Source organism: Corvus hawaiiensis, chromosome 30, assembly GCF_020740725.1.
Source record: "Corvus hawaiiensis isolate bCorHaw1 chromosome 30, bCorHaw1.pri.cur, whole genome shotgun sequence".
Taxonomy (NCBI): Eukaryota; Metazoa; Chordata; class Aves; order Passeriformes; family Corvidae; genus Corvus; species Corvus hawaiiensis.
Window position 1 is genome coordinate 9,749,277 of NC_063242.1, and position 25,226 is coordinate 9,774,502.

Consider the following 25,226-nt stretch of genomic DNA (forward strand, 5'->3'; position numbering starts at 1 on the left):
GGGAACAGGTAGGTGATAACAAAAGCATATGGAGGATTTTGATTTGTTTATCTATAGAATGTTTTCATTAGCAAATGAAGATTACCAACAATTAGATGTATCTAAGATTACTAATTTGGTGAAATTCTAATGGAAGTATAGGGCTTACAGCCCACCCAGAGCTCAGACTTGTCCGTTGCTGCCTTGAAGACAATAAGCAAGATGAGGGACTAAAAGCTGCAGGAGCTTAGGAAGAAACCACAGGCTCTGAGCCACCACACCCAGTGGGCCAGTATCACAGCTCTCAGGCTTTCTGGGGAGAACCAAAGTGTTCTGCATCTTTAGAGACCTATTTTGAAACAGAATAGTATTTTATTGTGCTTAATTCCACAATTAAGAAAGCCATGTGCCAGAAAAATGTGCTGCTTTTCAGCATGCGGACTTTAAGACTGTGCAGAGGAGAAGGTATCAGCTCATACTATCAAAACCAAAATGATACCATTATTTAAAATAATTTCCTTGTACAATGCTGACAAAACCCCTCCCATTGTTCAAAAGCCCTAAAATCAACTCAGCTTTGAGTATTCCTTTCTCCTTGTCTCCAAGAAATTATTGACTCCATGCTCAGCAGACCTTTTGCCATGGGTTTAATGTTATTGTTCTTCCATCTGCCTCTGGAAGTCAAGATGACGAGAAACAAGGTATCTGCTTCTGTATATTCAGAGGTGTCACGGTAGAAAAATGTTCAAATTATAAAACTCTGGGGTCCTAAAAAATTCAAGGTCAAGCAGTTATGATTCTAGAAGATTTTCGCTTGAGTCAAAACCACTTGAGTGCTTTTTTGACACAGAAGCCATGGGAAAGAAGAGGGATTAGTGAAGTGATTGTGTTAATCAAAGAAGTGGCAAGAAGATTTGCCAAAATAAACACCATTGTGTGTACATCACTATACACTGTGAAGCTGTTAAAAGTCTATGCATTTTCCAATATAAACCAGTGCTACTAAACAAGAGAAGGAAAAGAACCCATTTTAAGTAACAAGCAGTTCTCCAAATATTCCTTAAATTTTGTTAAGTTTCATAAAGGTAAGCAGAGTACTTGGCACATTTTAGCAGCAGTAAAAATGGTAACAGTTTGTCATGGGTTAGCTAGCATAGTCTCGGAAGTGATGTTCTCGCAAAGGAGTGCTTACAGCTTTCCCCATGACCTGACAGAGCCTATCAGTGGCCAGTTTGAACATGGACAATACTTTAAGCCACTTAAAATTGTGACCGCCTCTGTGATCCACACTTAAGAATAGACAAATCCCCCACAGCTCTGTCTCGTTTCCAGCGCTGGGACAGGTGGCTGCGGGGCCCAAGCGGGGGCCAGTGGGCCCGGCCTGGCCCGAGCATAGGTTCACAGGCCACGGCCATCCTGGAGTCGATGGATCTGTTCCAGCCGTGGAACCGCACCTCCCCCCCCCCCCGCCCCCAAGCAGGGCTGTGGGCAGCCAGAGCAGCTCGGTTCCTGCCCCCCCCCCCCCCCCCACCACTGCGGACAAGATTTCAGCAAAGCGGCACCGCTGTCCCGCAGAGGTTGGGTGACCAACACCGATAAGCCACACAGCTGCAAGGCCGAGGTGAGATTAACCCTTTTAGTGCTGTGAAGAGCTGAAAACCTGAGGGAAGAGAAAGAGGAGATGGTTAAAGCTGAAATTCTGTTGTAAAATTATGATATATCAGAGTATCGCATGGTAATTTCATGAAGATATGGGGGGTGGAGTGTTCAACTCGTAAGCAAAAGCACCTGTGCTGAGATAGGCAGATGCTGATGCAGCTGTAATTTCATGAGAAGTTTGGACAGGGAGAGATGGAAGCGATGAGGACTTTTGCTCCACACGGGAAAGGAGAAAACCTCAGTTCCTAGAGATGCTCCCAGAGATAGTCCTAGAGATGAAGATAAGGAGGACCTTTTTGTTCCCAGGGAGGGAGAAGGGCCTCTGTTCTTAGAGATGAAATGTTCCCAGAGATGGGTGAAGAGAACTTTTGCTTCTGAACAGCTCAACTTTAAAATTGTACCCCAAAAACCTTCAAGAGTGGACCCTCGAAAGCAGTTGTGGGAAAAACTGCAAGTCGGGGGAAGGGACTCACACGCAGGCAGAGAGACTCCTCTTCCTAAATGGACTGAACAAAGTTATTTGGAAGTGGGCGGCTGTCTCGTTGTGATAATGTTTTCATAGCATGAGCAAGAAGAGACTTCTCTTTCTAAATGGACTGAACAAGGTTATTATGGAAGTGGTAAACAGACTGAACATCTTAAGGGTTGTCTTTTTACATTGTCAGTGGGAGAAGGGAGGAAGGTGGGGGGAGGAGAAGAGTTCTGAAGGTGTGGTATAATTTTTTTTTTCCTTCTTTTAGGTCTGTTAATAAACTTCTTTATATTCTTTCAAGTTTGGTGCCTGCTTTGCATTTCTCCTAATTCTTATCTCACAGAAGGTAAACAGTAATGAGTATCTTGGACCAAACCGTTACACTAAGTCGGTGTTTCCGCCTGGTTACAAACCCAACCCGCTACAAAGTTCCTTGTGAGAAGACATAATTCACTGTGGAAATGACCTGGGAAAGAAATTTTATTTTGGACTGTATCCTCCTAGTTCAGAAAACACAAAAGATTTGGAGTTCAAGAGAGTCAGATTTTAGTGAAACAAAACAGTGTATCTCTCTCATCTGAAAGACATGACGCAGTCTATACCGCTTAGATAGACTAAAGGCATGGAGAAAGGCAAGCTGATTGAAACTCCACTATATCCACAGCAAAGATTTGTAGTCTTTCAGAAACAGCAAGTTATCTCTGACACTGTTATAGCTCCATCTTCTCTGTATTCTCAGACCACGTAAGCAATAAGATCCTCTGAACTAATTTTGCTCCAGGTTGAACAGGCCCAGCTCTCAGTCTCTCTTCACATGTCACGTGTTCCTGACTCTTGGTGCCATCCCCTGGATTCACTCCAGCAATATTATCCTGAGTGCACAAAACTGGACATAGTAGTCCAGATGTGGTCCTACAAGTGCTGAATAAAAGGGAAGGATCACTTCCCAGTACCTGCTGTCAAGATCCTGACTAATGCTGTCCAGGGCATGTAATGCACCAGGACCCCAGAGCCTTTTCTGCAGAGCTGCTTCCCAACAGCTGGCACCAAGCCTGCCTTGTGGCTGGGATTACCACAAACCAGGGAAAGAGCTTTTGTTCTTGCTGAACCTCATGAAGTTTATGTCAGCCTAGTTCTCCAGCCTGTCCTGACAGCAGCCCTGCCTTCCCAGTTAGGGTCACCCCCACCTCGTGTCACCTGCAAACTTGCCAAGAGTACCCTCCACCTCATCATGCAGACTATCAATGAAGGTGTTGAATGGTGTTGGTCCCAGCACTAATCCCTGAGGAATCCACTACCTACTGGCTGCAAGATTGGCTTCACAAGCTTGGCTTTTTAAGTCCAGCCTAATTTCTGTCCATTTCATAGTGCCTTTATTCATCCTATGTCCCACCAGTTTTGGGGACTATGGAGAAAGCCACAGAGGGCGTCAAAGACCATTAAAATCAAGGTATATAAGAACCACTGCCTTTCTTTTGCCAGACACGTCGTCATAGCAAACATGATTTGCATATGGGAAATAGTTTTGCTACTCCCATTCACTTTGCTGTTCTTCATGTGTTTACACATGAGTGGCTCCAACAGTGTTCTCAGGAACTGAGGTGAGGCTGACTGGAGTACAGTTATCTGGATCCTCCTTCTTGTCATTCCTGACAATCAAGTTCCACTGACTTATGTATGAAATCCAAGTGATTTAAGTGATGCCTGACTATGCCTCCCATTACTGAGGATACTGCTTCATGTTCAAGGGCTCAGAAACCTGGAAGGCCTGAGGACAAACCTTGCAAGTGAAACCCACAGTATAAAATGTACCTTAGCCTTTCCCATGACCCTTGTCACTACGTTGACTGCTCCAGTGAGCAATGGACCCACGCTTACTTAGCCTTCATTTTTCTCCTGATGTACTTTAAGAAACCTTTTCTATCTTGCACTTCCCTGAGCTGGAGCTTTCCCAACTCCATTCCTGTATAAATAGACAATGCATCTGTATCTCTCCCAAGTAGTTGTCTCTGATCCACTGTGGGGTTTTTTTTTTTTTGTTTGTTTGTTTGTTTTTTTTTTTTTTGTGTTTGAGCTGAATCAGGAGCTCCATGTCCATTCATACTGGTCTTCTGTAAAGCTTGTCTTCTGAGAATGGAGAGGACATTCTTGTGCTCAGAGTATGCTGTCCTTGAAAATTGGATAGCCCTCCTGGGCTCCTTTGCCTTTCAAGGATTCACAGGATCCTGCCAAGCACATCCCTAAACAAACATCTCCCCTCATCACATTATTGATCATGTGTATCAAGAAATTATCTTCAATCTGTTCCAGAAATCTGGATTGCTTGTGTTCAGACTTACGGGCCTTCCATAGTTACTATTGTGGTTAAAGACACCCAAGAATACCAACGTCTGGGACTATGAGGCTTTTTCCTCCTGCCCTAAGACTGCTTCATCTGCTTTTTCTTGTTGATAAGAAGGTCTAGAGCAGACACCTACTACAACATCACCTGTCTTGGTCTGAATGTTGATCTCTGACCACAAGCTCTCCACTTGTTTGCCATTTCACCCACTGTCCACTCAAAACACACCTCTGTATAGAGCCTAAAGGGAGAGCATCTCATACTGACATCCTGTTAGAACCTTAAGGTACAGGAGCCTTGTATATACAACTGGGTTCAAGGTTAACGAGTTGCATCATGCCTGTTACAGAAGAAAGGGATGAGTGGGCCAGACATGCTGAACTTCCTTAAGTTTGCCCCTTCTTTGGTAAAAGAATATTGAAGTTATGATTTTCCATCATTCTTTTCAAATATACCTGAACTATAGTAATTCTAGGGAAGGAACAAGATCTTTTCATTAGAGAACAAGGGGAGTGCATGCGTAGGCAAATGGAAAAGTTTCCACAGAACAGACTTTAGTGCCGTTGGAATATAATTAAAATATTTTTATTCAATTATTAGTCATAATATAGAGTCACTATTAATTCTACACATTAGAAATCAAAATCTTTAATGTGGACTACTTATCTAATGATCTCTTAAACTGGTTGTAGACAGACACAGATTTTATATGTGTGTCTTTAAACTTAAATTAATTAACAAACAAAACTGTCAATCCATCTTTCATGATGGATATCACTGTTATATATATATCACTGGATATATATATCACTGTGATATATATATCACTGGATATCACATATCACTGTTTGCAATATTTGATCCAAAATCTACATAATTCATGACCTTTCACACTTTTAACTTCCTCCACATTTCTCAGATTTTTTTTCACTGCATTTAATTTATTATTTAGACTGTACATGATGCAATGTTTATATGATAATATTAATATAGAATCGTAGAATATCCAGAGTTGGAAGGGACCCACGAGGATCATTGAGTCCAACTCCTGGCTCTGTGCAGGACAGTGCCAAGAGTCACATCATGTGCCCAAGAGTATTTTCCAAATGCTTCTTGAACTGTCAGACTGGTGCTGTGACCACTTTCCTGCAGAGCCTGTTCCAGTGCTCAACCACCCTCAGGGTGAGGAACCTTTTCTTAATTCCAACCTAAACCTCCCCTGACTCAATTTCGGGCCATTCCCTCAGATCCTGTCCCTGGTCACCAAAGAGAAGAGATCAGTGCCTGCCCCTCCTCTTCCTCTCACAAGGAAGTTGTAACTGCAGTGAGATCTGTCCTCAGTCTCCTCTTCTCCAGACCAAGTAACCTCAGCCACTTCTCATATAGCTTCCCCTCTAGGACCTTCACCATATATACATAATATTATATACATTTTTTTTTAAAAAAACCCCCATATATATATAGTACTATTATTTTAAAATGCACAGTTTCAAATATGTTGCTAAAAACGCACAAACTTTGTCATTAAAGAATTTTCCCCCATTTTTAAAAACTTTTTTTCTGTTAAAGTGTGCCCTAGGACATAGATGTGTACAACTGTACTTTCAAACCAGAAAAAAGCCCACTTTAATTGTGCAGTGTTCAGCATCTCACAAGTAACTACCTGCCATTATGTACCATAATGCCAAAGTCTTGTTCTCAACTCATTCATTATGCAGTGGAGTCATTCAAACCACAGACTGCTTGACACCCTGCTTTAAAATATCCTGGGCTTTTAGCTGGTATTTGCCCCTTATTTGCAATGGCATGATAATTATTAGTTCAGTAAGTGCCTATAGCAATGCTTGTTAAAAAAAGAATGTTTCACATCTTGACTTAATAACATCTTACAGGTTATTTTTTACTAGGATTTACAAGTTTAGCTGGAAACCTCCAGTCTTTAGATCATCTGCAGTCAAAGAAAAGTAATGGAAAAAAAGAGCTCTGTCACATCCCTAACACCTCTCAACATATATTCAAAAAAACCTGTACCAAACCCCAAAAGACATGAACCCCAAACTCCAGTTTTTTGTTTACCACAAAATTATTTAAGCTAAGAATTTATATCTGGCATTTTGAGTTAATTCATCCAAGCCAGACTTTGATGTGTAACTTGATTTCTTCAAGCTAGAGATGAAGCACCAATTGCTTACCTGACTCACACGCAAATGTCTTTGATGTCTCATCATGAAAGATAATTGCCACTGCATGCTTCTTTGTCTCTCGCGGCAATCTGGTTATGTTTTTGATATTGTGCAGCTCAGTTACCTTAAAATGAAGAAAAATATTTTAGACCAGTGTATAAATACTACAAATAAAAATATTAACCTTAACTGCTCAATTTTTACTCTAAACTGTTTTTCCCCTGTCCCAGTTTCAGCCAGGACAGGGTTAAATTTTCACAGTAAGCAGGAGAAGTGTGTGGAGAAGGCCCAGATTTTATTCCATACCACCTCACTCATTGCCAGGGGTGGGAGTAAGGAACTCTCTCTCCTTCCAGTGGGGAGAAAGCATGGTGCGGAAGAGCCAGGTATTGTTGCAGGCTTTTCCATGTAAATTATTTCTTAGTCTTATACCTTGTGCTATTTATATTGTTGTTATTACTGTTCATTTTCTTGCCTCATTGTTTCTAGTAAATCGTTCTTATCTCAACCCGTGATTTTCAGCTTTTGTGCCTCCAGTTCTCAACTCCATCTCAACAGAGTGGGAAGGGGAGGAGAAGGGGGGAGCGAATGAACAGCAGTGTGGTTTTGAGTCTTGGTGGGAGAACTAAACTGGGGAGTACCATTCCTAAACCATGACACCCCCTAAGGTTATTTATATTTATAAGCTTTGCAACTGATAAAACCACATATTTATAAGCTTTGCAACTGATAAATAGGTAGAGTCTTAAGTTGCAAAACTTAACTCTAATAACTTTATTTCTCGAATAAATAAATTTCTGCAAAACTCTACTTCTCTAATAAAGTCATACTTGGAAACGGTTCACAATGACATCAAGTCAGTCTTGGGATTTTCTATAATCTATTTTTCAATTTCTATATTCATACAACTTGGACCAGTTTCAGAAGCTGCATCAAATAGAAAACCTAATGTTAAAACAACAGTGCTTCATTAGTTACGGGAGGTAACTCAACTAATATGTCAAATAGTATCACTACATTTGTAAGGATAGATCCTCATATGTCTTTAAAATGTATCTGTCATCCTTGAACTCAAACTTTTGTTTTCTAAATATTTGAAAAGCTTATCAACAATAAAACACTCTTGCAGCAAATTTACAACATAAAAAATTCAATCTATTTTCCTTTTCTTTTGATGAAAGTAGATAACTACAATTAACACAAATGGAAGAAAAATATATTATTCCAACCAGAGCTGGTGGCACAGTCTATCTTAAACTGATTAGCACTTTATATTATAAAATCTTCTTCTCAGTTTCTTGGAACTCTGGGCAAACCTTATCTGTTTAGAGGTAGTTTTTTTCAGGCAGGACATTTGCCTCAGGCAGAATTAATTTCTAAAAAAATGTCATCCATATGAGTCAGGACATCTATGTCTGCAGAAAAAATGGACTGAATGTAGGTGGGGGTTTTTTATTTGTTTTGCTTTGTAATTGTTATGCTCCCAGTGTACAGTTCCAGCACTCCTTTTCACATGCTGAAAACAATGTTTTTAAAGCAGAAGAGATTTTATATGGTAGAGTAAAAAAATGGAACACGCTGGGGCAAAGACATTTCAATAAAATACTGATAGCAGATGAGCAGTGAGAGGCATCAAACCAGCAAAAGAAACTGAGACAAAGCGTGAAGTGGAATGTGTATGTGCTGACAAACTTGAGACCAGAACTGAAGACTGCTATAGGGTCTGTCTTGACAGCCTTCAGCAAAACTCACTCCAGTTTGTCAATACCTCTGTTGTAACAGGTGGGCCAAAACTGGATGTGATACTATAAATATGGTCTAATGTGTGCTCAACTGAGGAGAATAATCATTCCCTGTATTGACTGGCCATGTCCTCCAGGTCCCTGATAACAATATTAGGAGAGGTCCCAGTACAGACCACAGCAGTTCTACACTTGCTACTGACCTCCAAGTAGATTGAAACCCCTTTAACCACGACTTTCTGAGTCTGACTAGCTGACCAGCTTTACATCATCTAGACATCCACCCACATAAATGATAATGTCCCAGCTTGGATCTGAGAATATCCTGGGAGAAAATGTGGAAGGCCTTGCTAAAGCTCTTCTCATCACATATCATAGATGGCGATCATATTGGTCAGGCATGATTTACCCTTGGTAAAACCATGCTGCCTTTCCCAAATACAACCTTTTCTTTCACATCTAGAAATATATTTTAAGATGATTCACTCACTGTTCTTCCCATAGGCTGAAGTAAGACTGCCAGAAATTCTCCAGGTTGACCTTTGGTTAACTGCCAGAATTCTCTGTATTCTCCAGGTTAACCTTTTGGCCTTTTTTTGGACACAGGTGCAACATTTGACTCACCATTTGGTTCCTAATCCCTTATAATTTTAACTTTTGTCATGCATTTTCAGGGCTTTGAAAGAATTCATATATTTCACTATTTTTTGGCTTGGGGGAAAGAGAAGGGCTGAATACCACAAATATCACTGTCCCAATAAAGAAGTTACCAAAATATCTGGATTTTCCTGGATCTATGCAGGGTAAATGATCTAATGTGTGAGAGGGCTCTTATGACTCACCCAAAGCACTAATCTCGAGGAAATCCCCCAAAAGGGGAAAGAAAGCAGATGAGTAAGGTAGGCAGACAAGAGAACAGACTCTAGAATGCAAAACCTGAGGGAACAATACCAAATCCATAAGCCATTCCTGAATTTTGAAGACACGGAAGGCCCCAAAGTCAGAGATGGAGAACATACAGATCCACTAGTCTTTCTAAATAAGAAGATATAAGAGCAAAATATTTAAGAGGATTTGGGACACCAAAAAGTTCAGGTTATTATTAAAGAGAATTAAAAATATAGCTGGCAATGCAATAGGAAAGGGAAAACACTAATAGGAAGGAAAAGCTCCAGTGATTCTAACACAAGCAATTGATACAGAAAGTGACATTTTCACATGTGTGTGCATGTGTGACAGTGCACACAATACAGAAAAAAGTGCCTTAAATCTTGTTGTATTTAAAAGGGAAAATTCCTCTTTCTGGAATAGCAGAAAAGGAAATAGAATTGCTTTGAATGGTGACAAGAAGGCATATTAAGCCTTGTTCTAGTCTCTGTCATACAGTAGAGATCTATTCTTTTTTGTTAATATTTGAGTGTTAGAGATTACTGAAAGATCCTGCAATGCTTAAGATAAGATAATAATGGTAATAGAGCCAAAAAATCTTACATTCCTGGCACTAAAGCTACAAAATGTTCACAGTAATTTTTGTTTGAAACATAAATACAGACATACCTGAGTACACACACCTGGCCATCTGTAAAGATGATTTTTGATTTGTACCAACCTTATTGATTGGTACATTAATCCTGCCTTGTTTAATATAGTCACATATGCAACATCCATCACCCACTTAGGAATATTGTCAGCACAAAATGCACATACAACAGAATTTTATTTTATTTGCTGGTGGGAATTTAATGTCCGAAAAAGACAATGAAAACACCACCAAATTCTTATATGCTGCTTTTTGGTACCCATATGAGAGATTAAGTTGAACAACATGCAAGGTAAGTGCAGAAAAACAGTCTCGATGCACGAAGAAAGGGGCATTGTTTTAAACACATTTCGATTTTTCTTTGTCTCTGGAATCATACCACCTCCCTAGACAGCACAAAACTTCTTATAACTCCAATGTGATGGACAAAGTGACATGACTAGCCTCTTCCAAACTCCTTTTACTTTATTTAAGACAAAGTTTTTTGAGCCATTCATAGTCTGACACAGGAATCATATCCCACTTGTGTATGCCTTTCCACAAAAAATGGACCTATTTGAAACCACTATGAGATATTGTGAGACTCTTATTTCCTTTTCAAAAGCTTTAGTGGTATAACTTGGGTGGCCAAAATATTTCTGCCAGTCAATTTTTTTTTTTTTAAATAATACCTTTTTCATTGGAATGCTTTGTTTTACAAGAACTGAAGGAAATAGTAATTTTAGTTATAACATCTTGAGGACATAGGAAATGTAGACAGATTTTAGGAAATATAACTTTACTGGGCAAGGCAACAGAGAAAGAAATGAGAACAATTCAGGAACACAAGTTGACACTAACAACTAGAGGGGCCATAATATCAAATAAGCCCCTCATTAATTCTATTGGTTATGTAATTTTCAACATTAAATAGAGATGAATATTTGCTTCCTTGTTCATCTTTTCATATTGTACAGTCTGCTTCCCTCCACGATCAGAGCAGAAAGACTTTGAAAGTCTATCCTCCCATTGATAGAGAATTAAGTTAATGAAATTCTGAATTCTGGGTTTAATGCCAATGAAGCATGAGTCATTTCCCTACTTGCTGAACATGTACAATTAAAAAATAAACACCTGAGAGCTTATATTATCTTGTATGAAGGAAAAAAAGAACTTTGCCTTGGCAACCAGATTGCTTTATCTCAGGGATTTTTAAAACTGTGGCTTAAATTTTATCTATTATTTTTTGAAAAAACATATAACTAAATAAACCTTTTTAAAAGTATGAAAGCTACTGAAAAGACAAAAGGAAAACTTATAAAAATCTTAACTACTTTGAAATCATTTAAAACATCACTTTGCAGGCTTTAGGAAGGTTTTAAAAGACTAATAGAGTTGAAAAAAAAAAGAAAAAAGTTCCCCTTTTTTATGAGTAGTACAGTAGGTAAATCTACTTTTTAAAGCAAAGAACATTATACCAAAATTTTCTCCCTGTGGTATTATAATGGACTTGTTGACAAAATTCAGTCTAATACATTGAAAATATTCCTGTTCTTCACAACAACAAAATAGCATTTGAAACTATCTAGACCATTGACAGCCTTGTATCAGTCAGAGAAACATAAGAAAGGGAAAAATTGCTGTGCCATTACATATGTAAGAGTCTTACCTAGACTTTCCACCAAAAAAAAAAAAAAAAGCATTTTCCTATTGTGGGATTATACTTTGCCTAAAACTTTCTTAATGCTGAAAATAATACAAACCAACGAAAACCTAGAAAGTCAGTTTTCCTCTTTCCTCCATTTGTAACTCTCTAGAACAATATTAACTTCAACAATGAATACAATCCCTAATACTGCCTGCTCATTGAGAGATCTTGCAAACAGATTTCTTGCTGACTGTTATCCTTTGATTTCTTCCAGGAGAAGAAATAAATCCTTTTTTATTAAGCTATGGTTATGTAGTTTACGATTTTCCACTACTATTAGCACGTTAACTTAGACTTTCTTTTCTCTACTAGACATTGGCACTATCATTTAGTGCTGTTCTCCATATGTTGCTCAGTGTGGTATGTGATAGGGACTCTTAGCACCTGGACCATTTCTCAGTTCTCCTACTCCTCATCAATAATTCCTGCTTCATGTGTCCATCACTCAGCAGCCCACACATACATTTCCTGGTTTGTTGTTTTTTTTTTTTTCTATTCGGTTTCTTGACCTTTTTTTTTAATCAGTCTTTAAAACCACTTTTACTTTTTCTCTAGAAAGACAAATTAACACTGGTTGATGAAAAGATGTGGAAGGGTTACTAAAGTCACATGTTACCAAACTTTGCCAAGGTTTCTTTTTTTTTTAGATTTTTTTTCGTATTAAACAGGCTTTTCTCTTTCTTGGTGGAGGGAGGGTGGGGCTTGACATAGCTATATCAGAGGCATCCAAGTTCTCTGCTTCTCATTGATATTTGATAAAAGGACAGAGGCTTGAAGGGCTGCTAGGTAGGATAACTTCTAGGACTGGTAAAGGCAGCATCTCACACCTGCAAAATTATACTAGGCTTGGCTTGCATCAGGCTCTCAAGGCTACACATCAGTTTTGGTTACTGTAACTTGGTTCCTCTCACAGTCAGGAATTTGGATCACCCCAAAGATTCCTTGTAAGCACAGATGAAAAGAAATGCACTTCATCTGGAAATAAATTTTTTTGGATGTTTGGATTGTTCACCAAAATGTAAAACTTCTTTACAGATATACATCAAGCACTGAACAAGAATGCAGAAGATCCTACAATAAGTTTTCTGACACTATTGCTCATATACCTTGATCACTCATGAATCATCTAAATATTGCTTCAAGTAATGCAATGCACTTCCTCTCATCATCATTGTTTTTCTTTATCTTGGTCTGGGAATAAGCCCAAAGTTTTAACTTGTTTTGTGTTGGTGTAACATCTCATCTGGAAGAAAACCACATTCAGAGCTTCCACTTGCATCCTTTAGTAAATGCTATATAGGAATAATATAGTCCTTAATTATCAACATCTGGCAAATACTGTCTAGCCACATCTGGGTGGATCAAGCATCCAAAAAATTAATTAGTAAAATATAGAGCAGTATATCAACCTTAAAAACAAGAGAAGAAACTGAGAAGGACTCCCCTGAAGGAACTAATAGTTAACAAATCTCATGCTATAAGGTCAAAAAGGCAAGAGGATCAGAGGAAGTACTTAGCTTATGCCCTCACTTGGGAAAAAAAAAAATTAAAAAGATCTTAATTTCCTTGAAGATTTTCCCTGATATCTTATGATAATAATTTGTAACCTGAGAGGTTCACAGAAACTTGAAGTCACCTTTCTGCATGATTATCCTAAATTTGACACTAATACCAAATTCCTTCAATTCCCTACTTCCTGCCAGAATGCCCAAGCATTGTCAGATGTCAGGGTTCTGAGTTAGAAGACACACTAAAGGATTGGTCTGTATTAGTTTTAGTGCATTTCTGTGCCAAAAGACTTGGAAACCATCCGAAAAATATCCTGATAGATTTCAGAAGTCTAACTCCACTTGCCTCTAGTTACACCAACTGTAATTTAATTTCAGTAAAGTCATGCTGCAGATTTCTAGTAAATAATTCAAGTGCAGGAAAACTACTAATATAAGAAAGTCTTCAGTGGCAGATAGCCATAGCCTAAATCCAAGCAGGACACACAGGTATAGGCAGATGATCAAGGAAATTATTTAGGATTGTTATATGGAAAATAAAATCTCTGAACAGCACACCCAGGCTTTGAAGTGGACAGTTACTTCTGTCTAGCCAGAAGAGATCAGATAACAGATTTTCAGTAAGAAATTTCTGGTCTCTCTAAAAACACTTTAGTCCTTCCCTGTCTATCAACCTAAAGTCTTCTTTTTGAAAGAGCATTTGTTACCTAGGTAAGCAACAGGAAATAATTACAAGATCACAATTTCACTATAGTAGCAAAATATTTTATATTATAAAACAGTAACTGTCAATCTTAAAACACCTATCCTATAAAATGTTTGGGTGTTTCATTATCCTTTCAGTATCTTAATTATATTCTTAGATATGAAAGGCTATTAAATTCCAAAATACACTTAATTTAAACAAAGGCTCATATTAACTGGGATGCATTGCTTCTTAACAGTAAATGTAATTTTCCTCTTTTCTGATTACTTTCTTTGGAACTACATTTATTTCTCTCAAAGAGAAAGGATTTTAGGAAGATTTCAATATACTTTCTTTTTAATCTACCACACTTCGTTATTGACCTACACTGGACATTCATTTGTTTGCTTCTTGTACTAAAAATCTGTTCTAGTCATGCAGCTGAAGAGCTAGGATTTCCTTTTGTATGACATGGACATGTAAAGACTGTACATATACAACACATTGTGGGGTCTGGTGCTCAAATTGTACATTTAAATAGATGAGATAACTCTTCCACAATTACAGGAATATTACTTCCAAATCACGTATTATGTTTGCATCCCTATGAAAATTACAATTCCACAGTAAATAAGAAAGGAGGTCCAAAAGAGAAGAAAACCACAAAAATAATGAATAAAATCTAAAGTGCCCCATTCTGGGTTATATCCTATTTGAATTCTTCCAGACATGTGCCTCCCATATGAAACTGGGAAGGAAATGATTCCGCAATTCCATCTACTGAATGTTATTTCCACTGTGCAGTCCTGGAAATTGCCTGGGCAGAGGAAAAGGTCTGAATTTACATAAATGGGTTTCTGTTTTGCATTGCACACTACCTTCCTGTCATTTAAGTTCTAACTAGAAAAAATAGAAGCAGAAGAGAGAGCTGTGAAATGCAATCATTTATCCTCTTATTTCTTAATAATGGCCCACATACTACCATCTGTTGTGCAATACTATGCAAGCAGTAATGTGACAGAGCAAAAGCCAACACTGGGGCAAGGAGCAGGGACTCCAGTGAGTGACGCCCACACAGTAAAGAACCACGTCAAAGCAGAAACAGCATGGCAACAATAAGAGAGTGATATAAAAAGCAAGGGCCATGTTAACTATCACAGCAAGAAAAGGGCAAAGGAGGCATCAGTATGCTGCTTCCAGTCTGCAAAAGGAGAACAGGAGATGCTGGCTCATTACAGATCAAAGGACCACAGAAAGGATCTCAAAGCATCTAAACACCTGCCTCCAGCTCAGCTTTCAGTCATACTATCTGCAGCTAGCAGTGGCTCCTTCAATGTTGCTAAATCCAATTGCCACAGAGTAGAAGTTTTGTTACAGCTTTGGATGGAGCTGGATGTGATTTGGGCTCTTAAGAAAAGGCAGTGTGCTGCCTGAAAAGCATAAAGACCTTTGGGACTGGTGAAATGTCTGCATCAACAGAAGCACAGATCATACATCAAAGGAAGTGCCTTATTTTTTTACCTCAGCATCCATTAGATCATATCTATAACACTCTGCCCAGTTTTGGGAATCCAATGAAATTGATACAACAAAGTGAGCTCAGCAGAGTGTCCCCAGGACAGCTAGAGCTGGACCACTTGCCCAGTGGGGCGGAGAGGTTGAGGGCAGTAGCTGCTCCATCCTGCAGCAAGGGATGGCTTTGGGGGCATCTAACTGCATCCCCCAGGGCTGGCAGGGCGGTTATCAAGGAAACAGAGCCAGGCTCTTTGCAGCTGTGCCTGGAGGGAGGAAGATGGACAATGGGCATAAACTGAGGCACGAGATGTTCAGGCTGCATATGGAAAGCAATGTTTTCACCATGAAGACAGTCCAGCAGTGGGACAGGCAGCTCAGAGAGGCTCTGCAATCTCCATCCCTGGAGATTCAACTGGACATTGCCCCAGCAGGAGCTGGACAAGAGAACTCTTCAGGTCCATTCAAATAAGAAATAACTTAAGTCTAAAAAATGGATGCTAACAGACCTGCAAGGATATTTGGACCTTTGTGAGTTTGCGCAAGCCCTCAGGGGATTAGGCCACTCAGAGTATTTAAGATGGAACACATTTCTGTGACATCAGCATATACTGCACAAAACCAGCAATCAACAATAGGATGAGGGGATGCAAGAGACTGGAAAACAACACTTAAGCTAAAAATGTACTAAGAGGCAGAAAAAAAAAAAAGAAAAAAAATCCTGTTTCATGAAAGAATAGCAATTCTTAAACCACAAGATTACAAGAGGAACATAACAAGGGAGACGAGAAATCCCAAGATCAGAGAAGTGAAAGAATGGATCATAAAAGAGTGAAAACAATTCAGAAAGAGAACAGAAGAGTTTTCCCCATCTCTGCACATGAATTTACCCTTGGAATATGAGTTGTTATGGTAACAACACTGCAGGATTTTTGCCAAGGAGTGGAACATCAACCTCCACATTATGCCTCTGGGGCAGGTCTCTGGCTGCTATTTCAGAGGAGTAAGAAACTTCTACCAAGTAAATGTTCATTCCTCTAAATACTAAATGGAAACCACACCTATAACAGCAGTAAGAATCTTGTCTGTTGACTGAAAAAGTACATAATAAAAATAAAAAACCAAAAAGGGGCAGAATTAATGAATACATTAAAAATAAATCAGGCTAAGTATAACATAGTAATGTCAGGGCAAAAAAGAAAACTTTGATGAGAAGAAATATGTGTAGATCTGATAGTAGAAGGATGACTAATAATTCCTTCTTACCCTCCAGATAAAATTGAGATTTAAAAAAATGAGTAAGTGTGAATTTTTCAGCATTTTTGGAAAATGTAGGTGACATTATGCAAATTTAGACTGAATACAAAATAAAATAACAATTTTAATTTCTCACAATTTAAATAAATGCAAGAGAAAGAGAAATTATTACTATTTACAACTCTCTCCATTCTTTAAGTCTTTACTATTTCTAAGTATTAGTATATCTGACTTTCATATGAGCTACAACATGGGCACCCAGTTTCATGCTGTACTATAACTGATCACTTACCACATAAGCAGTTACAAACTCTTTATTTTGTCTCAATGAAATCTAAAAAAATTAAGGATGGAAAACAGTCTTCCTCGACTAGCTGGTGTTATGCCACTTTCAATGTGAAATTGGTTGACAGTGTTGGTAAATCAAACCTAGCAGGGCAGAGTAAGCATATTAAAGTCATATCAGCTGCCTTCACTAGGCAAAGATGTAAGGATTTTTCCAAGCTAAGTTACTTTCTCTCAAGCCGTGCTGCTGTAATACTGTCAGGACTGAGCTGCTGCCTAACCCATAAAATCAACCAGCCTACTGGGATTATTCTGGTTCTGGTTGGTAGCCTGGTGATTGAAAACGATAGTTAAAATCTGATCAGTTCATGCGCATGTGGACCTATTCCTTTAACAAACATTTTAATTAGGATTTTTAAATACTTACTGAAAAAAATGCATTCACACTTCACAGGGTATTTCTACAGACAGTCATTTGCAGAACAAAAATCCCAGTTCTCCTCAATCCCATTTCCTTGCTATCGTAAAGTTCCTTTGAAATATGTTTTCCAATCTAACCTTTCATTTTGAAGAGCAATCTGAATACCAGGCTACTGTGTATGCATTAAAATCAAAGGCGAAAAATACAGCCTCCTGTAAAAGTGAGTGTTAACAAAATTTAAACTAATGCCTTAATACTAAAACAACATAAATTTTCTAATTTGTAACCCAAGTGCACACTTGAAAAATAACACCATGCTAGAGAGACGTCAGAGGGGGAAGATGATTCACAACTCAAATAAAATGGGTTTCACAATTATCCTTTCAAATTTCAGCTGCAATAAAAAAAAAAAAAGCTTTCAATATCAAACTTCTTGCTAGAGTTACTAGGCATGCAAACAATATTAATGAAATATTTCACTATGAACATTAGGTCATTAGACGAGGGTTAATATCCTTGTGAGGTGACTAAAATATGCTGGATAGTTAAAAACCATTTCCAGTTTTCAGAGTTTTCACTTTTAACATTCCCAAAGTACAGGATTATGTCCAGATCTGTTCTATTTTTGACCCAAAGGTATCGGCTAATTAAAAGGAATATGTTACTGGTTTTTGAGTAGAAAGAAAAGGAAAAACATACTTTTCCAAAACTTCCTTTAAATTTTTCTCTCGGTTTACTTAAATCGGCTGACTTGCAACAGTTTCCATAATTATCTTGTTAGATCAGCTCAATTAAAAATAAGTGTTTATTAACACAGACTAAATTCGAAAACAAATCACTTACATGCAGTAAGTGATGTGTATATATAATTCTTCCTGCTAAACTGCAAGTTAAAACCCTAACCACGAAATCTCTCCCTGCATTGAAAAACTGGGTCAGGAGTGTTAGAGGATTCAAGTAACCGTAGGCTTTCAATGCACATAAATTATTAGGTCTGTATCCATGCTGTACATGACGCCAGTGGCTGAGCCCCAGGTGTAATTCCCCTTCCTATCCCTTTCAATCTGTGAAAGCCTTTAACTTCAGCTGTAGCTCCCTTCAGCCAGATCTTGAGACCATGGGGGAGATTGGGGTCAGAATCAGGTGACAAAGGCTGGCTTACCTCTAACATAACACTCACAGGGGGAAAAAAACCACAGCTGATAACAAACTCATGATGCCAATGTTAAGGACCTTTCAGACGCTGAGTATCTACTGAACTATCAAGAGGTATATTCAGAAAAAAAAAAAATTGCATTAGCCAGGAAAAGAGATGAGACATCTTTGTCTTTGCATTCCCTATTCTTGGCTTTCTCCCCTTATGCCAAAGGGGAGGAATAAACACACACAAGTGCAGGACTCAGCTGGGGGGCTCAGACACACTGCTGGCCATGGACAACAGCAAGTGGTGCAAGCCCACGTGTGTGCGTCTACAAGCACAGCCACAGACATATCCACTAGACTACAGTGTTTGGTTGTCTTGCTCTTAGAAAACATTAAAACAAAAAATACATTCCCACCACAAAAGTAGTATTATTTGGAAAACTTTTCTCCCCATTGATTTTTAAAGGCTGTAAATATGCCTCAGTGTCTTTAAAAATAACTCCCATGCCAATCCAACAATGTTAAAATGGTTATTTTGGTGCTGTTCTTAAATATAAACATATATTATAGGCATTTCAGATATTCTGAAGAAGTATTAATAGTGGCAGATTACCTATGAGATCCCTGGATGCTCATCAGAAAAATGCATCAACTAGATGAAAAACTACCAGCTATAGAGGGAAGATAAATTAGTTTAGTTTAATCTAAATTCAGCCCATGCCTGTACATGTGTGTGTACACACACACTCAAAGTGGCCTAGCCTTCTTCGGGAGAAAAAGGTGAAAGAGAGAAAAATGCAATAGAGAGAGCCTGAGGTAAAAGAAAAAAAAGAAAATTGCGAGAGTGCAGCAATTTGCAAGAGAAGAAAAGGAATGATTCTAAACAGAAATGTAACCCTTCTTTTAGGATTAATTTAAAATAGTTTTAATTTTTTACAAAATTTTTGAAATGTTTTCATTTTATTTGTTTCTAAAATTAGCTGAAATTTGTTAGCTGATAATTTGAAAATTCTTTTAGCTTAATTGTCATTGGGGATAAATTAATTTTGAGTATCTATTATGACAATTACATACAGCTACATTTTCAACTCTAATGCATTTTTAATAACCTTCATCAGCCAGTGATTTGAATTTCAAATCTCCTTCTATGAAGAAGTAAAAATTAGATAGTTTTGTGCTAATCTTCATAATAAATTGCTCTTTATTTACGTCGCAAAGCCTCCCTAACTCCAAGTAAATCAAAACCTTAAATGAAACTTAGTACTCATAAGACTTATTATATTTCATCTCCCTTTATTAAGAGAAAGCAAATTACAGAGGCAAACCTGTTGGCCCTCCCTCATACACCATAACCTGCTGTTTGTACCTGTCTGCCTCCTTTTACAGCTACTGCACAAGGGTCCACGCCTCTTCCCATTTCCACAGCAATATGGTAACCATTCCCCAGCAACACAGACACATAATTCAGACTAGCTTCAAGGGAAAATGTTGTCATTAGGAAAAAAAAAGTAAAATCCTCACATAACATTTTTTTACTAGTGTTATAAACTGCAGTCTAAAAAAATCTAGTCTTTAACTTCCATCATGACCTTTTATTATTTATGTAGTATACCTACTTTTGACACTTGAATAGTGAAAATACATGCACAAAATATTGGAAAAAATACAAATGCAGAGTTGAGTGCTGAAGGCTAGAAAAGGAAGACCTCAATATTACTTTGATTACTAGTTCCGTAAGACTAGTTTACCATTTTTCTGTTGTTTATGGCAGTGAGCCCCACCAGGTCTGATTTATGGCCTTCCTACCCTTTATCTTATGACATATAAATACCTTTATGTTTATTGGCACCTATTCTATACATATTATGATACACACTATCATAAATATATGATTGCATTTGATTTTCCATAACTATTTTTCACCACAGCCAGAATAAATGGTGAATACCATTCTGCTAAGTAGAGGCTTTATAAATTTGTTTGACTGTCATAAATTCATAATGTTTTTCTGACTTAATGGTACAGCCTGACTTCTCTCAGAGTTCTGTACTGGTCATCATACAAGTATATTTCACACAGATGGTTTTACTAATGTTAATTTTCTTTTACACCTTCCTTGCTTCTGAGATGTGTGGATTATATTGGCAGGGAAGAAACAAGGAATTGCATGGTGAAAACAAATGAAAGTCAAAAACACGTCCTTTAAACTTTTGATTTGAGTTTAAGATATCCAGATTCCACTTTTCACTTGCATTAAAAAGGAGAGTTTGGTTAGTGCAACTCTCTTTTATATGCTAGTTCAATCCTTTCCTCTTGATTTCCCCCAAAGGACCAATGAGGATGTGCTTCAGAGACCTTAATTCCAGTCTCTCCCCTCCTAAGTGCCTATCCCCCAGCTCCACTGGGGTCCCTGCTACTGAAACCCTCTCTTCCAAGCACAGGATCTTCTTATTTTGGCACTGGCCTCTCCAGGGCCATGTCTGAGAAGTGAACACCTCCCAGCTGCCGGAACAAATGAGGTAGTGTTGTTGGAGAACAATTTACTTGGGTGTAAAAACCTGAACAATCCCTCCTTGCTTTCTGTTAATGTGCACCTGTCCTGCTGCACAGACTTTCTTTACCAGGTATACTTGAGCTGAAGAGACAGACCATGTCTATGCTCTTTGCTTCCTTGTTCATTCACCTCCCTCTCATTTTTGGGATTGTTATCTCTGCACTAGTCTCCCTGGCTTTGTGCAGTCAATTAAAATAGATTTATTACTTTTAGTAGTATATATTTTCTTCAAAATCTTCCTATCCTATTCTTCGCTTCAGCATTTCTCATATAATTATTTGAGCAGCCAGCCTTCCATCAGCCTTGGTGTTTCTTGCAGATATCCAAAGGATAAGGTGCCTCTCACAGAGTGCCAGAACACTTACTCCTTTATTTTTCTCCCATGCTCTAAGATTTGGTCTATTTCTTCTCTTAATTCAACAATTTTCCTTTCCACGTGACCAAGTGCCAGAGGATATGCATACAGAGAATCGCTCCACAATCTCACCTCAAACACCCGTCTCTGTTCTAGTCTATAAAAATGACAAGTAGTTCCTACAGTGAATACCAGTCTTTAGCGTTGAAAGAACTGGGGGAAACATATTTCATTACTCAAGAGAGAAAACAATCTGAATTTCCATCACATTCAAAGCCTTACAGATGACATGAAACATTTTAGCTGTCAAAGTCAGAAGTTTTTCTAAAAAATATGCACAAAATACAGGTTTGCAAGGCTTTAAACTTTGCCAAAACATGGCTAGATTTCCATGGCAAAAGCAGAATATACATAACTGACACATAGACCACAATATGCTCTACTGTAAAGCAATAACACTAGAGCAGTTCAAAGAAAATTCTCCTGAGACAGTTTTAAGAGACACTAGGAAGATTAAGTATACTTTTTCCATCACCGAAATATACTCAAGAGAGGGCAAGACCAGTTTGACACAATACATGCAGGACAGGGATGTATCAAGAGCTAGTAGCAACTTCAGTGACACATACTTCATAGTTCACAGAAAAGCTGTGTTAGATGGAACCCCTGGAGATCATCTGGTCCACCTTGAAAGCAGTGACTTCAGTCAGGTTACACAGGGCCTTGCTGAGCTAGGTCTTCAAGATTTCCAGTGAGGAAATACTGACCTCTCTGCTTAGCCTGCTCTCATGTTTAGTCGTTCTAAACATCAGTTGGCTATTCTTTTTTTATTCCTTATATCAAGCTAATTTCTCCTGAAGTAACCTCTGCTCATTGCCTCTTGTCCTTCCCCTGAGCATCCTCGAGAACACCTCAGTCACCTTATCAAAATTGGAAGGCTGCAATGCTGCCCCCAGGCCTTCTTTCCTCACTAGTGCAAATCTAGTTCCTTCAGTCTTGCCCCAGGTTCTCCAACCTCCAAGTTCCTCACTGACACTCTCTGGGGATTTTCCCGTCTTGAATAGAGCAGTGAGGGGACCACAGTGAGCAGAATTAGGCACAATATTACAGGTCTGGCTCAGTACAGTGAAGCCTTTCAGGCTGAGAGTCCTCATGCTGCTGCCCATACTCCTCCTGAGGCTTTCCAGGACATGGTTTGCCTTCATTGCTGCTGCACAGCTGGCTCAGCTCAGCTCACTGCCCAATGAGATCCTCGGGGCCTTTCCAGGAGAGCTGCACTCCACACATTCAGATCCCAGCCTCTTTTATTGCTTTGGTTATCAGGCCGTGGGTGCAGGACTTCTTGTTTAGCTTTCTAGAGGTCATGAAGCCTCCAGTCCTGGAGATATTCAAAACACAACTGGACATGGTCATGAGCAATGTAATCTGACTGATGCTGCTTTGAGCAGGGGATTGAACTAGATGGCTCCAGAGGTCCCGAATTGTTCTAGGGTTCAATGACATTTTGGAAGTTTTACATTATCTTTCTTTTCTCCTCCTGCTGAAATGTTTAAAAGTCCCTCTCCTATCCAATATTATTTTTTCCAAGAAAAAGGTTTGGTCTTCCAGCTTCTTTTAATACTTAATATAACGGAAATACAGGCTTCTATTTAAACAGCTGATTTGCAAGAGCAGAGTGTCCTTTTTGCTGCCAAATTGTACACACACACTCAACTACTACTATTAATTTACTGCAATAAAGTGTACATGGATCTTCATATAAGAACCACCACTAAGAGGTCTTGGTGTTGCTTTGTGTTACAAGTAGAGATTATCTTTACTTTTCCTACTGTTATTTCCCTCTTTGATACTTAGATTCAGCCACTGATGTCACTTTTGAGGAATTCAACACCACACATTGACACTGCTTCTTTATTTAACCTGTGAATTTACACTTCAAATTAATACACTTCAAATTAATACACAATTAATACACAAATTAATACATCTAAACTCAAAGGTTTAGATGGATGAATGCATACAGGAAGGGACTCATAGGATAACTTATGCATTTTAAGTTCATATTTGTAGGACCTCAGAATCCTGTCAACATGCTCAACTTGTAGATTTCTTCATTACATTGTTAAGGAAATAAGATGTTATTGCCTTAATACAATCTTTGTCAAAAAAGATTTTGCTTTATTAGTTTGTATGCTGCCCTTTGATGTGCTCAGACTCTCTTAATAGCTTTATTACCAGCACAGCTCCAATTATTCCTGCAATTTGCTTTCTGGTACACAGAATGCTTGCTTTGAACAGCCATGTTGTTCAAATACTTCAATATTTTAAGAGGCATCTGATAATCACTGCAAATCTTTTTGTTTGGTGTACAGAACTGTAGCAATTTTGCCAACAGTTATTCATTTAAATAGGGTTAATTTTAATCTCGTTGGCTAAGTAACAGCAGCCTATGGAAGCAATGTCCTTCATAACCTTCCCATACCAGCCACATGATTTTGCTAGAAGATATTACTTGAAAGTTCTGTAAACAAATATTTGAAGATAATTACATGTCAAAATGAGGAAAAATAAGGATATAGTTTTCAGGAAGATTTAGTTATCTCTGCTTTGGAAGACATGGCAAAATAGGGATGTAAAAACCACAGAAAGTACATTTGGGCACCTCCTTCAACCCCAAAGAGTAAAGAATTACAAAAAGCAATTGATAAACTCTCAATTATTTGCAGGTAAAAACTTGCAATATATTATTCAAAAGTAACATAGTCACACACATTCAATGGGTCCATAAGAAAATACTACATTGAGGTCACCATTTTGAATTTTTCTGAAAGAAGTTTTGGGAAAAAAAAAATTACCATACTTTTAAAGAACAAGGGTAAGGGAAGAAGAGGGAAAGGAAGAAGTGTTCTAAATCTGGGGTGGTTTTCAAAGCAAACAACATCTGTGAATGTGACTAGATCTTCATAAGGTATTCCTATTTAGTGTTCATCAAAAAAGAATTTTTGAGTGAATTTAACCAGATGAGAAAATAAAGACTTATTGAGGAACTGCAGATCAACTAACAAATAGTAGAAACAGAATGGTCAACAGAGCAAAACCAGGGAGGTTTGAATTTGAGATTTTGAAAAACAGGCAGCATAACAATTATACCAAGAAAAAAAAACTGCAGAAGGGGAATTCAAATAATATTTAAATTTAGAGGCAAATCAAGTGTTTTAATATATCTTATCACAAAAATCACACGGATTAACCCTAACACATTTTGATGGCTGTTTGTTCATCTTTCTTTTTAAGAACACCTTTGCAGCTGAGAAACAATGCAATATCATGAGAAATAACATGCCAGATTATAGAAGTCCATAAGGAGACTTCTGATTTGTAGTGATCAAGAGTAACATAAGAGTCTGAAATACTCCACAATAAAGCAGGACTCTTGGACTAAACTGGAATAAGCAGTAGGCTAGTTCACATCTCTTTAGCAATAAGAATCTTTATTTAGGCAACCTGGCAGTGGCAGAGAACACCACGGAAAAGAACAAACCAGAACAACCCACAGGTAACTAGGTGGAAAAAAGGAGAGAAAAGTTCTTATAATGATTATGATAATGCTGCCATATATAAGTATTTTTACTTTTCATTTCAGGGCTGTAATTATATTTGAGAATTGTATGAGCTACCAGATATATGACCGTGTCAAAATTCAGTGGTTTCCAAAGTTATCAGGAATTCACTTACCCTGAATAAGCACCTCATGGCTTAAGGTTGTCCCAGTTAGAGACATGGAACTGTGCCGTAGAAGAATAAGTATCTTATTGTTCCTGAATACCGTGCTCTTAAGCACAAAGAGAACCTGTCCCCTCCTTCCTCTTACCAATCAGGACTATCTGGCTGTGTGCTTGTGAG

General features: G+C 38.2%; 1 protein-coding gene across 2 annotated transcripts in view; it reads right to left on the minus strand.

Moving 5' to 3' along the window:
- The window catches only part of DOK6 (docking protein 6), a 261,564-nt gene that overhangs the window by 136,915 nt on the left and 99,423 nt on the right, over positions 1 to 25,226 (minus strand). For both annotated transcript variants that reach the window (XM_048289556.1, XM_048289557.1), the window contains exon 3: positions 6,644 to 6,758. In XM_048289556.1, the coding sequence (XP_048145513.1) occupies positions 6,644 to 6,758 (115 nt within the window). The remainder of the gene's footprint in view (positions 1 to 6,643; positions 6,759 to 25,226) is intronic.